At 40.0% G+C, this 15970-nt stretch overlaps 1 protein-coding gene and 1 long non-coding RNA gene across 2 annotated transcripts; both read left to right on the top strand.

Annotated features, from left to right (window-relative positions):
* The first annotated feature begins 413 nt into the window (after nucleotides 1–413).
* Nucleotides 414–2851, top strand: LOC308291256. The gene is made up of 3 exons (XR_013962324.1): nucleotides 414–2197; nucleotides 2432–2527; nucleotides 2739–2851. It is a non-coding gene; the product is annotated as an uncharacterized lncRNA (long non-coding RNA).
* A 5193-nt stretch (nucleotides 2852–8044) lies between these two features.
* Nucleotides 8045–14938, top strand: ptges3b (prostaglandin E synthase 3b (cytosolic)). Its single transcript, XM_080733645.1, has 8 exons — nucleotides 8045–8189; nucleotides 10665–10778; nucleotides 10923–10992; nucleotides 11091–11189; nucleotides 11339–11428; nucleotides 11583–11639; nucleotides 11949–11976; nucleotides 13562–14938. Coding segments are annotated over exons 1-8 (480 nt in total). The 5' UTR covers nucleotides 8045–8187; the 3' UTR covers nucleotides 13582–14938.
* The last annotated feature ends 1032 nt before the right edge of the window (nucleotides 14939–15970 follow it).

The following is a 15970-nucleotide window of genomic DNA, read 5'->3' as shown; positions in this document are numbered from 1 at the left end:
TTCAAGTGGTTAAAAACAAATCTTCATGATTCCAAAATACACTGATTGTGCAAAAGATGAAACTAGATGGAAACAGATTGTGGGGGTCCCTGCTTCATCGCTCTCATTTAAGGGGTCCTTGGCCTGAAGACATTGAAGACCCCTGTTGTAGATGATAAAAGCTCTGTTCATCAGAGTGACATTTGTCGTCTTTGTGCCGTAGATCGAGGATCTCTCCCAGCAAGCCCAGTTGGCTGCTGCAGAAAGGTTCAAGGTACAGGGAGAAGCCGTTTCAAACATCCAGGAAAACACAGACGCCAACAGTACTGGATGGAGGAGAGCGAAGAAGAGGTAAGTGAGCCTCATTTAGAAGTTGAGAATCGGAGCTGATGATTTACTGTAGGACTTTTTTTACTCTTCGATGATGACTTAAACATTAACCACAGTAAGGTTCTGATTTGCGCTGAAGTAATCTTCTGATACGCGCTGACGACAACCCTCTCCCAAAGACTGAGAAGAGTATATGTACACGGCTCAAAAAAATAAAGGGAACACCTAAAAAACCCAACACAGAACTGCCAGTCCATGTGTTCTCTGGCAAATGTCAATCGGGCTGCACGGTGTTGGGCTGTGAGAACAGGCCCCACTTGTGGACGTCGGGCCCTCATACCTCCATCATGGAGTCCGTTTCTCACAGTTTGAGCAGAAACATTCACATTAGTGGCCTGCTGAAGGTCGTTTTGTAGGGCTCTGACAGTGCTTCTCCTGTTCCTCCTTGCACAAAGGACCAGATAGCGGTCCTGCGGCTGGGTTGTTGGCCCCCTCCACGTCTCCTGGTGTACTGGCCTGTCTCCTGGAGACACAGCAAACCTTCTTGCCACAGTGCACATTGATGTGCCATCCTGGATGAGCAGCACTACCTGAGCAACTTCTGTGGGTTGCAGATACCGCCTCATGCTACCTCTAGTGGTCAGGGCACTGGCAAAATCCAAAACTAACCAAAAATCTGCCAGAAAGGATGAGGACAGGCAAATGGTCTGTGGCCACCACCTGCAAAACCATTCCTTTTTTAGGGGTTGTCTTGCAAATTGCCTCATTTTCACCTGTTGTCTTTTCCATTTGCACAACAGCAGATGAAACTGATTCAGTCATAATCAGTGTTGCTTCCTAACTGGCCAGGTTGATAACTTGATATCCCAAAAGTGTGATTGACTTGGAGTTACATTGCAATGATTATGCGTTCCCTTTATTTTTTTGAGCAGTGTATATTAGACCCTCCAGAAAAACGCTGTGGTGTGCCGTGAAAAACATCGCTCCTGTGTGTGTGTGTGTGTGTGTGTGTGTGTGTGTGTGTGTGTGTGTGTGTGTGTGTGTGTGTGTGTGTGTGTGTGTGTGTGTGTGTGTGTGTGTGTGTGTACGTGCATGTGCTTGATGCACCGGGCGCTGTGCAGACAGAATGCAGCAGCAGAGGATAGATACACTCCTCCTTGCTCAATAATGTAGCCTTAATTTACCTGCTGCATAAGTAAGTACTATGGTAAATTGAAAGGCAGATAGTTGACATAGTTGACAAAGATTTGCTTTGTTGCCTTGAAAATAATGAAAGGCAGACAAAATTATATCTGTTTGAATAGCTCAATGCACTCAAGGACCCCTAAATGAATATGTATTTGACTGCCCACACCCATCTGAAAAATATTTTGTGCCCCCATATAAGAGTTATGATTTTCAATAATTCCAAACTATTTTCAAGATGACTTTGAAAATGGATCTACACACAACACGTCGCTTTAGTGCTGTTGTAAGCTTGTTGTGTTCTGTATATATGATTCAAGTGGTTAAATAGATTTTTATGAGATTAAGACATTATTCTGGGGACTCCTGGAACTCCCTGAGGGAACCAATACCATACCCCACTTTGAGAACCAATACCATACCATCGCATTTCACATAAAAATGCTGCATATTTCATTGCATAATCAAGGTTTGCCCGCGTTTTCCTGGAGGGTCTAGACTATGCAGTAGCATGCAGTGCACATGGCATGGGCTATGTAAACACTGGCAGATCAGACTTTGGGTCTATCCAGATTGGTTATGTTACCTGTATAATACATCCTTTATTATATTTTTAATAGGTTGACGAGACTGCAGTCGAGATGAAGGACCTCATGTCGCAAGCCAGAGGACACCAACTTTACAGGAGGAGAGCGAAGAAGAGGTAAGATGTCCTCATTTAAAAGTTGAAAATTTGAACAGATGTACCGTAGGACTTTAACTCTTCGACGATGATTTAAACATTAACTACAGTAACATTCTGATTTGCGCTGAAGTTACCTTCTGATACGCGCTGAAGACAACCCTCCCAACCACTGAGAAGAGTATATCATTATGTATAGACCGATGTGATATAAACCGGTGTGATATATCCTTGTTTTGTTTTATTTGTTTATAGGTTGAGGCGGCAGTCAAAGTGAAAGACATTGAACTCGTAATGTCGCAGGCGAAGGCTGTACGGGCCCTGAAGAACAACATTGTCAATACTATCATGGTAAGATTTTAAGAAAATCTCTTTCTGGTTATTAGCAGATAACATTAAACTGTCTTTATACACAATTCTAAAACTCTTCAATGATGATTCATACATTGACTTTCGTTCTTCTGAGTTTGCTGAAGCCAACTTTTGTCCTGAGAAGAGAGAAACACATTTTAACCATGAAGAAGCATATTTGATCATGTATTAAGTTTGTTTTCCTTTGCAGGAGTTGGCCATGTAACGGGATACTGGAAGGGAAGTTGTTAAGAACAGTTGCTAACTTAATCTACACTTTATTTATAATTTTTTTACCCAAGATGGAAATAAAGTTGTGGCTTGATAAAATGTGGATGTTGTCATTTTGTGGTTGTAAAAACCTGTGGTAAATAGCCTATGTTGGTCCTGCAGTCCAAAACAATTAATTTTGAAATTATGTTGATGGTTGGCATCTAAGGATGAGACGGTTCTGCTCTGCATTGAGTGTACATTTCTTTAAATATTGTACAAATATTGTAAATTCAAAGTCATCTTTATAGGTGCAGTAAGTGATTTTCTGTATGTCTGATCAGTAACCGGGGTCTAGCAATGGATATTCAAATGGTGTCAGACACTGTTTCCTCACAAAAATAAAACCATGAATATTATAGTCAGTCTCATGTCTCTTCCCCATAGATAATTCACATTGGTTATCCAACAAGGGTCAGTCTGCAGACTTTAGACCACTCACACCAGATTTATGTACCATCTCAAACGTCTAATGAAACTTAGAGGAAGAATGGGATTTGTACATCATCCTCTTCCCTGTTTACTTTTGAGGAAGTAAAGGTTTTTATTTGAATTTATATATACATGGTGTCTATATACAGTGTGTATCCTCAGTTGTATTTATACTGGAAGTAAAACTGTTTTTATTTTTAAAATGATATGCACTTCCAGTGCTCACCACCACAGGGCCCTCAATTCATACGCCCTCATGCTGTTGCTGTTGTACTGGTCCTGCTTAGTAAGATGAACACCTGACAATATACCAGTGGTCTGTCTCGTTTTCACAAGTGGTAACTTGTGATAGATCATCAGAACATTCCGTTCTAAGCATTTCTAATTGCATGTATGTGAGATCGTTCACCTGAAAGTGATACTGGGAAATATCCAGTCCATGACAAGGATCAGACTTTATGGTTTTCAAGTATTTTTCTGAAAAGTTCAAATCTCAGTTAAAGAGACAAAATAAAACGCTTTCATGTCTTGTCTTGTCTCTTTGTACTCGGGAAAAGCACTTTTAGGCCTACTTTAACGTTTATTTAATCTGATTGTCAGAATTGTACAATATCAGAAGTAGTGATACTGATAAATGTTAGAATATTCACTGATAGATTTAGTGCATTCCGGAAAAAACCCTTTAAACCACATTTCAATTGTTTCCAATAATACGGCAAATAAACATTGCCTTCTATTCAATAACTGTTATAGTCAAGTTATTGATGTAATTTGGTTTAGGAATGTATACGCAGGTTCACACATACTCTGTCAATGTTTTATCATTAACCATAACAGTAAAATACATATTTCCATTTTCTAGTATTCCTCACCTACGCACACCCTGCAGTACCCCTGCATACCCATAGGGGTACGCGTACCCCCCTTTGAGAAACACTGCTAAATGGTCAGGGTGTGTTTTCTAACATTAAAACTTCTCAGTTGCCTGAAGATAAAGCCACTGCCTACCTGACACTCAGCCTGAATTGACATTTCGTTTCACTTAATCGCCAAAACAAAAAATTTAAAGGGGTGTGGCTAGCGATTCAGGGTCTGGTACTAGAATACGGTACCACTGCCTTGCCTTTTTAATAAATTCTATCTGCATTGGTCTGAAAGGGGATTTTATTGTGTATAGTTTTCCCAGATACTTAAAGGGGAAGACCACCCATTTTCAATATTGAACTATGTCAATATACCTTAGAGGAGTTGTGTGGAAATAGAAAAAAAGTTCCCCCTCTTCTGTGTTGCCTAGAACTGGAGGATTGATTTTGGGGTTTGTATTGTAAAGTAAAATGTGTGATGTTATCAAGTTGTACTTTACAATACAAACCCCCAAATCAATCCTCCAGTTCTAGGCAACACATAAGAGGGGGAACTTTTTTCTATTTCCACACAACTCCTCTAAGGTATATTAATGACATAGTCATTATTATAACAGGCCTAAAGATGGAACCTGAGCCCTCTGCTCCTGTCCCACCTCCCAAACACAGCTCCTTGGTCTTGGTGACATTAAGGTCAAGGAAGCTGCCCTCAAACCACGTAGCAAGCTAGAACACACCCCTGTGGAAGGCCAGTATCAAGACAAGACAGTCAGAGAAGTTTTAATACAGACTTGTTGGGGTCTCTCTCAGAAACCCCCTGATTCACAAAATGATCATACATATGTATAATGTATGTATAACTGTCGCAATCTTTTTAATCTCATGTTGCATATCTGCTACTACTGTTTAGCCACTGTTTTAACTACCTCGTGCACAGTTTTTTTTTCATATCTGACCAGCTTGTATATAATTATTTCACTCCAGTCATATCAGGAATATTTGAATATTTCTACCATCAGACTGTTGGACAAGGCCCGACCACTGCCTGTCATCAGGCTGGCCATAGGCTTTACTTTCCCATGTGGATTAACCTGTAAACGCTACAGCCCTTTGTGGACTACATCTACATGGTTGAACCTGACAATAATGTTGACACTCTGCACTTTATCTCATGTACAATGCTCTGTGCCACTGAAACACTTGCACTTTTCTAAATCACATAGGCCTAGATAGCTGCTGCTTTATAGACCTACACAGTATCCGAAGTGCTAACAGCTTTGTGCCCAATCTTATGCACCCAATGTCTGACCTCATGTAGGCCTACATTATGTACTGGCTGAATTATGCCATGTATGTAGATATCTTAGATTTTTGAGTGGACATGTGAGAAGTCGGTTAAATTGGCTATAATATAATAATGTTATGCTTTGAAAAAATGGTCTGAAATAAAGGGAAAGTAGGCCTATAGATGATTTGAACATTTGAGATTTTCTGCCTAATATTTCAAGAATTGGTACAAATTGCTACAAAACCTGTGGCTATATCCAGTCATTGTGGCATATGTGGCATAAACATTAAGTTGAAGCATGAAGCATTTTAACCATGATAGATTAATTTAAAACACCCATTACTTTTTCTGGTGACTCATGGTGACCATCCTAATACATGAGCAAGCCTTGTTTTTTTTTTTTTTTCTTGTTGTTTGTTTTTTTCAATATCTTTTTTTTTCTTTTGTATTTTATTTTTTAAGATAAATGAAAAAGGTTATTGAAAAACCACGGCCTGCTCACGTATTAGGAGGGTAGTATGAGTCACCAGAAAAAAATAATGGGTATTTTTAATAAATCTATCATGGTTAAAATGGAGTTTAAAGTTACAATGGGTGTGTATGGGGAGAGGCCCTGGGCCTGGAGGGCCTGATAACATTTAGCCTACATCAAATATCTAAATATTGAATCAAGCAAATTAAAAACTATTCAGGGTGTTCATAAAAGCCTGATTATACAATAGAATGACCAAACGTTTTTTGAAAGTGAAATTTCAAAAAACTTGGAATTTCTTGGGTTTTTATTGTATTTATTTGTGAAATTACTTAGAAAGATCATTGCATTTTATAATAATATAATACTAATTAAAAACAAAACGTAGGAGACCAAAAATTAAGGGACCCATAAAAATGTGTCCGTGACCCACAAATGGGTCCCGACCCAGTGTTTGGGAACCAGTGCTTTACATCACTTCAGACTGAGACGCGAGGTTACTTCAGAGTCAGACTATTTTCCAAAGCATACTTTTATTCTTTTAATTTACTTTTTCACATTTTGTAAGAAAAGAGAAATAAATAGCCCATGTTCACACATTGAGGTGCCCAGTCTGTGCAGTATCATATCATCACCATAGAGACCACAGGGCGCGGCGGGCCATGCTGGCCTAGAACGCGTATATACACCACCGTACGGCGGGAACGCGCGCCGGGGGAATAGCGGATCAACAAGCCCACCGCGCGTAGCGTGCGCCGCACGCCGTGGGCTTGTAGATCCGCTATTTTCGGGCTGAACGCTCTAGAAACGTCTAGGGTCCGCCCGGCGCGCCGCTAAGCGCGTCATTCTCGTCGCAGTCGTCGGGGCGGTAGGGCGGTACTCGCGTACGGCTCGCACTAGAGATGGGATTTATGGCTCTTTGAAGTGAGCTGGATCTCTGGGATCCGTTCCTTTCAAAGAGCCGTTCAAAGGACTGTCTCACTATACTTTGTAGATTTTGATTATAATAACAAATCACTTCAACCCTAAATACATTTATTTTGGACGTATAGGAACATTCCTGCCATTTGAAAATAGCCAATCTACAAGCTCACAACAAAATGTGTGCATTTGTGGCACAAATGCGACGCATTGTGAGCTTGTAGATCTGCTATTTAATTTTCAAATTACTTTTCTACATCTTATTCATTGGAAAACTTGTGAAATGGGACATTCTGCATAGTGAGCACTTTCTACTATTGGCAAATTTTGATACATTTTGATAAGTATTTTACTCTACATTGCAGTGTTGATACTTTCACGTTTTTTACACTGCAATGTAGAAATACTCTGGAAAGAACTCTATCTTTTATACAGTCTATGGTAAAGAATTGACTCCCTCTCCTCAAACCAGTAAGACTCCCTAATCGGGAGAAATAGGGCAAAATTTTGTTTTTCCAAAATCTTCCGGAGCCATGTTGATGACATGAGTGTAGACATACTGTGTAGTGATTTTCGTGATTTTAGGGCCAAAACTGTAGGAGTAGTGGGCAAAAATGTGTTGTAAAAATCGGCCTGAAGGTGGCGCTAGAAGAGGGCCATGTGAGAAATGAGGGGTGGGGTCTCCGCGTTGCCTTGGCGGACGAATAGGTACCGGCCCCGGCTCTCCCGGACGCTCCTAGGCCGAGTTACGGCATTTTATGTGAGCTGCAGTGGAGGGGGTCCTCCACTGGGGGCGTCACCACTTTTGCATCCGTTCTGGAGCACCAGGAGTGGGTGGTCCCCAGGAATTCCCCGTGAGCAGCCGCGTTGGGGTGGTCATTTGGTAATTTTTGCACATGTGCTCATTTTTTACACTTGGGGGTCCCCGAGGGAGCTGGGGGTCCCTGGAGCTCCGGGGGTCCTTGGAGGTTGTAGTTTGGCAGGTAAGGAGTGTGTGTGCAAAATCTGGCATGGATCGGGGCAACGGTTGCGGAGATATGAGCAGGGCAAAAGTGTGACGTGTGTGTGACGGACTGACTGACGCACGGACACCTGGTGGAGCTTTCTGTAGTAAGTGCGACCTACGGTCGCAATAAAAAAGGAACGGATCCCATCGTTCATTTCAAGGAGCCGTTCAAAAGACTCGATTCGTTCGCCAACCTCCCACCTCTAGTACGCACGCACGCAGCTACGCACGCGGAGAGAGAGTGCACTCTACTCCACCACACACACACAGTCCATTGGAGCCTTTTGCGCCGAATAAACGTGGAACTGAAATCGAATAATCTTTTCAGAATAGCTGTCAGAAAGAAAGAAGCCCTGGTTGTTGTTTCTGTAGAAAGAAAACAGAAGATTTACGCATAACCCCGAGACAATGTAAGCTTGTTTTTGTTTTGTTTTGGCGTTGTAATGTTGGAGAAGAGACGCAAGAAATGCTCCAGCCTTCCTTAGTTATTAGTAACGTTTAATAAAAATGATTTTATCCTAACTCAGAAATGACGTAATTCCAACGGCGCAGGACACTTATCTTCCCTCTTTAGTTTGAAATGGTGTCATTATGATGATGGTTATAATGATGCGATATGATTCTATTTGACCAAAGGCGGGAGGTAATGGCCTTGTTGCCCCCTAGCTAGCTAGCATATACTAGGATGTAAGCTAACGGGTTAGCTCGCTAGCTAGCTAGTTGGTTCTTATTGGAACCTTGTTTATTTGAAATTGAACAAAACCAACCAAAGACGCAGAACAGTTCTATTCCGGCAATAGATTACCATCCAACGAGTGTGTATATACATTGCCATTCAACGTCTGACGGTTAGCCAGACATTTAAGTTGGGAGTTGATCAACATAGATGCTAACGTGACTTCTCTGTAATCATGGCATGGATGGATCAGGTGCAACCGCATGGCTCATATGGATGGTGGGCTAGCGTTACTTATCAGCTTGGAATAGCATTGCAGCCACTTGGTTCATTCATTGTGCTTCTCTATTCATACTTAAGGCTAGCAGTGGTTCCACAACTAACGTTAGCAGTGTGGGAACTGGGAAGCTGCCCCTGAGTTACCCTTTAACTGCTACTATTAAGTATAACATTAAATCTGCAAGCCGGGCAGCTAACATTAGCAAAGTTAGGATCGAGGGAGGGGGGTGAGGCGCAGCCACTGTGTGTGGCCCTGCTTGGTTCTGGTTGCTTCATGCATGCTATATCTCATAAGAGGATTTGTCTGGCTAGTATTAAAAGGCCATAGACCGCCAGTCATTCCGATTGCTTGCTGCAATCATCTGGAGGTCTGTTGACAGACAGACCGACTTATTAATTACATATATTTATGCATATTCCTTGTATATAATAATAATAATAATAAACTATGAATGTAAGAATGGATAGCCTATGTGTGACAGTCTGTGCATATATATTTACTGGTGATGATACATGTACAATAGTATATCCATTCATATATTCACTGTGCATTTATGTTCATTGATAGACTGATATTTCACTCATTTAGAGATTCAAAGCAGAGATCATGTCAGGCCAACAGCTCAGTAAACCCACCCCCCACATCCCCATATCTTGTTTTTTTGTCACTTAATCTTGACTCTCCCGAGTTAAATTTTTACTGCTGTTGCTGCTATGATACCTGCGCTTCCCTAGGGGAATTAATAAAGGTTTTATCTCAATAAGGAAATAACTGGTTGCACACTCACTCTACACAGGTTCAAATAGTATACACAATACGCAATGGCAAGAACATGATTTGAAAATGTGAGAATATGCATACGTATATGTAATTAATATACAGTACAATGAAAATTTGAGAAGACCACTTGAGTTCTGTAAAAAAAGAATAATGCAAGCTATATTATAGTCTAATGCTTCCTTGAATGCTTCCTTGATGAATCATGTGCACAGTATTGAAAGTGAAACCACCACCTCTGCTGGTAATGTTAGGAATTTTTACCATGGTATAGGTGTGAAGAAATGTGAATTGTGACTGAGAGGTCTGTTCGAATTGAAGTGGTTTGTAGTTGAAAATGCTGAGATCTTTTGCTCTCTAGAATTTATTGGTGCCATCTTGTCATCAGAGCACTCTGTAATTGGATGCTGTTGTATAGCAACCTGATACATATGGTTTTTGATGGCAAGGCATTGTGTCTAAAGAACAGCCCACCTGTCCTGTGCAGGTGGTCTGTCTGTTTATCATTTATTACCTTTTAGTCGATGCTACATGAGCTTTCAGCTTGCTGTGTAATTGTCCATAAACCCAACTGTAACAATTATGATTGGCTTGGACCATGTGTTTGTTAGGTTGAAGTTGAATGTTTCTAAAGACTGTAAGAGGCTAGTCTCACGCAGCCAGACAACTATTCCACAATCTATGAATGCTATATAGAATCTGGAACTACACCTCCCGAAATCCGAGTTCCGTTCACGAAAATATATTTGAAAATATCATTTCTGCCAAGCAGCAAGCTAAATATGCTCAGATGATTTTGATTTATATTAGGATAAATGTACGCAACTGTAAAAACAAAACGAAAGTGGGGAGGAGGCTTCACATCCGCTTTATCGATTCTCATGCCGGATACTCATGATTAGAACTTCCGTCTCCCAGACTGTATGACGGGAGCTTTTGCAAATTGTGGGAGTCACTAGTCTGGCCACGCGAGACTAGTAAGTGGTGGTGCTAACCGTCTGTACTATAAATGTAGCATACATGGTGAATTAACTATTCACACATTGCAATGTAATTTGACTAAGGAAATAATAGTAGCAGTTTCAATTGTGATATTTTTTTTCTTCTTTTTTATCTAAGTTGTTAATGTCTCTGTGTCCTCCTTGTGTATAGGCATCCAGCAACTGCCAAGTGGTACGATAGGAGGGACGCTGTCTTCATTGAGTTTTGCATTGCAGACAGCAAGGATGTCAAGATCAACTTTGATAAAACAAAGTTTGAGTTCAGGTGGGTTTGCCGCAAATCAATTTTTTCAAAAACTATCTTGTAAGGGGTATTGCTGTTTCCACTAGTGTGGTTCTTATTTGTCATTTCCTCTTCCTGTGCATAAATACTGGCTGTTCATTAAGTATCACTTGCTTTCCCAAACAGCTGTCTTGGAGGAACTGATATGTCAAAACATGCGAATGAAGTAGACCTTTTTGAAGCCATTGATCAAAAGGTAAGTTGAGCTGACTCGGCACTCAATTATTTATTTAATATTGTTTTATGTCTCATTAGATATTATTATTGAATGTCGTTCTTCCCTCTCAAACGTAGGAATCCAAACATAAACGCACAGATCGTTCAGTGTTGTGCTGTTTACGAAAAGCAGAGCCCGGGAAGCCATGGCCGAGGCTAACAAAAGAAAAGGCTAAGGTCAGTCACGCGTCCACACGTTGAGACAAAATGAATGTGACCACTGTTTACTTCAGTGTTAAAGGATTTTCCTGTTTTGACACATTGTTGATTAAGTGTGATGTTGAATGTGATCAAAATATAATGACAAGTACTATTTATGCCCACAGTTAACTTGGCTCAGTGTTGACTTTAACAATTGGAAAGACTGGGAGGATGATTCAGATGAAGAGCTTGGCAACTTTGACCAGTTCTCAGATGTAAGTCAAATTTATCTCATTCTCAATTATTTTCCCAATTGCAAACAAATATATCATGGAGAAAAAATAAATGTGTTAAACTGGTTAAACAGTATGGTACATTCATGTGCAATTTAACTAAGAAATACCTGTCCTAAATAATGTATTATTACAGATGATGAACACCATGGGAGGAGAAGATGACCTACCTGATCTAGATGGTGCTGAAGATGTAAGAAACCTTTTTATTGTCACTCAAAAAAAGTAATTTATACTCAATCACATGCCAGTAGTGTTTTCCGAAAATCTATTTTCAGCAAGCAACACTGTCGTTCTAGGCTTAATGTCTGCCATTTATGAAAACGGAAAAACGGAGTAGGAGAAATAAGTTCAGATCCTCAGTAGCTACATACCACTGGTTGTTATGCGTTTGATAAATGGCAGTATAAATCTGATAATGAATCTGATTGAGTCTTGTCTGAGTTCTATCACATTAATCTTATAATTAACTACCGTATGTACTTTGCTTATCTCTTCTTAGGATGAGTCTGCAGATAGTGATGATGAGAGTAAGTATTTACCTTGGGGCATCTTTGAGTTAACTTTGTGAAGTCTGAGGGAACTTGAGGCTATGGAAAACCTTTAATACTATTAATGATATTGTCTGTTAGTCAGTCAGATGAAGGAGAATAAAAGGGGAGTATGCCTATTGTTGTCAAGCAGAAGCCTCTTTATCCATCAAAAGTAGCAGATCTGCAAGCTAGAAAGCTTTTGAGCTTTTCGGATTTTGGACATGAGGTTCCCACCCGACAGAGACGACCATCATTGCGTTGGGATAGAGGGGAGTGCACATTTTGTTTCGTCCCCAACTGAATAACGAACGGTTATACCACCTTTATGTCCACCACCAAGACTTAAAGTTTATGTCACTGGCTGGCGGTAAGACAGTTGCAGTGACTTGTGGCTTGTGAGGCACCCCTAGCAAGCCGTTATGCTAGTGAATGGCATGTCGACTAGCCAACTGTCCCGAGTTGTCATGCCGCGGTGGACGCAATCGCTGAGAGAGACAGATGGCAATTACAGTACAGCACCACGGACAGCAACACAGTAGGCTCCACCAGACTTACTGCTTGACTGTAGGTTATTAAATAGATGCATTATGCTCATAGCTGTCGGTAATGACGTTTTTTTAAATACTCCTCATCTGCATTTAGCCATATGATAAATGCGTTCATATCAAGGCATATCAAGCTAAGAATTAAGCATGACCAGACATGCTTCAGGTGTGCTATATAGAGTTTCTTGCGGGAAGGTACAGGATTTTGCAGGACCCGTAGTTTTCATTTTTCTGACAGCCAATTCCCACCCACAGGTATTTAAAGAACACCATTCTTGCAACATTTTTGCATTTGGTCCCTCAGGATCTCAATCCCAATGGCAAGCTACCCAGCAGCACTGTCTGCATACGCGTTTCTTTCAAGTTTTCAAAACAATACGAAATAAATATGCAGATAAATTCAGCAAACATGATAGCTATAATTATAGCCATATTAGATAAGAGTTAAACATTACAATTTGTCAAAAAAGCTCATTTTATTGGGGACCCATTCAGTTTCCCGGTGTGCTACCAATTTCCACCCATAGGTGGCCACTTGAATGGATGCACATGGTTCCTTTGACTCACTAACTACATAAAGAGTGAAGGCTATAAAAATCTATAATCTTGTGTGAGTTATTTGCCTGTATTTGTATCGGTAAATATACACTTTTAGACTTTTGAAAGGATAGCCTACTCCAACTGAGTTGAACCAAATAGCATCTTCCTTGACTGCATTTATCTTAGACTTTTTTTAGACCCAAGGTCGATTCTGAAAATGCCTTTAAATCCTGAAGTTTTAAATCCTAAATCGTATTCAAATAAATTACAAAACATAATGTTTGTATATACTGTATACATCAACAACTACACCAAAACAGGTTCCTGGATTGAAAGGTATAAATGGGTTAAGAACGCTCCCTTAACAGGCCCATATGAACATTTGCTATCATGCAATTGTGTAAAATGCTTCTAGGATAAATTAATTCTGCTTCATTCAAAATAAAATTAAAAAAGGCAGTGTTTGAGATGTTTCTCTTGTCACTTTTTCCCCCCAGAAATGCCAGATTTGGAATAGAAGACTCCAAGGGTAGAAAGAGAAATGCAAGAACGGAAGATGGGAGGAATCATGAAAAAAAAGAAGAAAAAAATGTATATCTTGAAATTGAAGTCAGTGATGAAATAACAAACCTGTACATATGAGTTGGTAGCCATATTTAAATCCATAGCCTAAGCTCCAGAACTCTTTACCGATCAGTCCACTGAAGGTTGATATGCATAGTATTGTACAGAGCAGCTATCTCCACTTCCATTTGCAGTACTGCACCTTTTTGGTATCATGTTTTACTGTTGATTATTACAACTAAGCACACATTATTTGTTGGGAAAAAATGTATAGTCATACTCAACTGAGCAATACATGTGAAGAGAGAAAAAGAAAAAAAAAAGTACATTGTTTGCAACTTAAATGAGAAAAACATGCATTTGTTTTACACCACCTCCCAATGTTAATAGCTTAGTTAACAAAAGTAGTTTCTTTAATGACTATGATTTAAGAAGACACTAGCTATGTACCTCAGAAAATGTATTTTCTGAGTCGGTTCCTCTTAAGCCTTCCATGTGGCGCATATTAGATATCCAAGAAACTGGTCTGTGTTTCTGTAGTTTAGCCTTCCAACTTACACATTTTCCCTTTTGTGTATCTACTTGTCAGATGTCTAAGTTTGTAAAATTGGAATATTCTGGAATTCTTGCAGACAACACGCTGCATCGTCTCAGCCATCGGCTTCTTGCTGTTCTTGATGTATTATTTGAACATAACGGTCATACGGTTTTAGTGCAGCAGTTGTTTTCCATGCTGACCTAACATTGTCACTCATGAAATGGCAGAACTATGGTAGTACATTTCACAGGCAATTAAGCACTTTGACCCTGGCATTCCTATTTTGGTCATGTCATTGGTGAAGAAAATTGTATAAATCCTCAAATGCTCAAAAATGGTCTGTCTATAAGCTCTCACTGAATCCCATTGTGAGCATTTAGATCGGCTATTTTTGCTAATCGTCGTACAACAAAGTATGAAGGGGTTATGTGGTTAAAGTGAAGCTTGATGTCTGTCTTGGCCTCAACATCCAGTTTTTGTGTGTTTTCGTTTGGTTTTTCAATTTATTTAAAATCGTGATAATTCATCTACAATAGATCCTCTCTTGTTGGTGTTGTAGGGAAGGGAATGTTGGAGAATATGGCAACGCGAAATGACCAAATTATATTTGCACTGTCAAAAACAAAATTCTAAGGGGAGACCAGTATAAGCATAGTTATTGTGTATTTCAACCTGACTGGTGGTTATCACAGGCTGAAAACTTCAATGTTGAATTACAGTGAAAAAATTTTTTTATTGTCTACATCTTTATAATAAACTGTCTAAGACTCATTTTAAAGGTGTATTTTTATTTATTTATTGCAAACTTTGATTTGATGGTTTTGTAAGCTTGCTTCCGTTTACAGAATTCTAAAATACAGATGCATGTTTGAATTTGTGACCGCCCTAATGCAGTGACAGAGTGGATCTCGAGTCCAGAGTTTTTGTGGGGGTACCATTGGACCAAATGGACCCTTGCCTTACAGATCTCTGAGAATGGAAGCCAAAGAAGAAATGGACCAGTAACTCAAGTACAAATGGAACTAAGTGGACCCTTACGGTTCCATTTGTCCACATACAGAGTGGGAGTCCATGGCCTATGCATTAGAAATTAGACCCTAGTGCATACCAAACTGGGGGTCCTTGAAATTAAAAAGTTTGAAACTCACTCCTAATGGATACATCGGGGAGTGGTCATTGCAAAGGATAAACCTTTGGGTTGTGAAGGACTAACATCAGTATCAGTAACCGTTTGGACACAGGCAGCATGAACACAAAGTGGCAATTTCCCGGTTTCTGCCATAAATGCCTTGATAAATCCATGATTATGATTTATAAAGTATAGTGGAACCAGGACCCGGAATTGCCAATACACTTCCCTGCCGAGCAATATTAACCTACTTCCTATTCGTTCCACTTTCTTTGCTGTCATTTCAGAGAAGTTTGATGCAATCCGCAATATAATTTTCAGTTTTTCCACTTTGCTTATCAAAATAAAAGTTCCAAGGACTGCTGCTTTATTTTTGCCTTGTGTTTGGTATGGACCCTTAACCACTTAAACCTGGTGTCCCCCATGGCTCTATACTATGCCTTGAAGGAAGAGGAGCACTCATCAATGTGTGATTCAAGAATACTGTATCTCGGGTGCACGGTTCAAACAACAAACTTTTTTTGAAAAAGGAAACCAGCACTCACTTAGAAGTTTTCGCCCGGAGGCCTTCCTCGCGCTGAGGAAGGCGTCCGGGCCAAAACGAGGTGCTGGGTGAACCCTTGAATAAACAAGAATAATCTTCGAAGTGAGTGCTGGTTTCCTTCAAAAAAGTGC

Source organism: Nannobrachium achirus (genome assembly GCF_963921795.1).
Source record: "Nannobrachium achirus genome assembly, chromosome: 9".
NCBI lineage: Eukaryota > Metazoa > Chordata > Actinopteri > Myctophiformes > Myctophidae > Nannobrachium > Nannobrachium achirus.
Note: the sequence above shows the minus strand (reverse complement) of the source record. Positions and strands in the feature narration are given on the sequence as shown.

Bases quoted from the DNA above. Each gene is read 5' to 3' on its own strand.
- ptges3b (XM_080733645.1), top strand. The intron at 11,190-11,338 runs GTCAGTCACGCG...TTATGCCCACAG, and splicing joins TAACAAAAGAAAAGGCTAAG to TTAACTTGGCTCAGTGTTGA. The intron at 11,429-11,582 runs GTAAGTCAAATT...GTATTATTACAG, and splicing joins ACTTTGACCAGTTCTCAGAT to ATGATGAACACCATGGGAGG.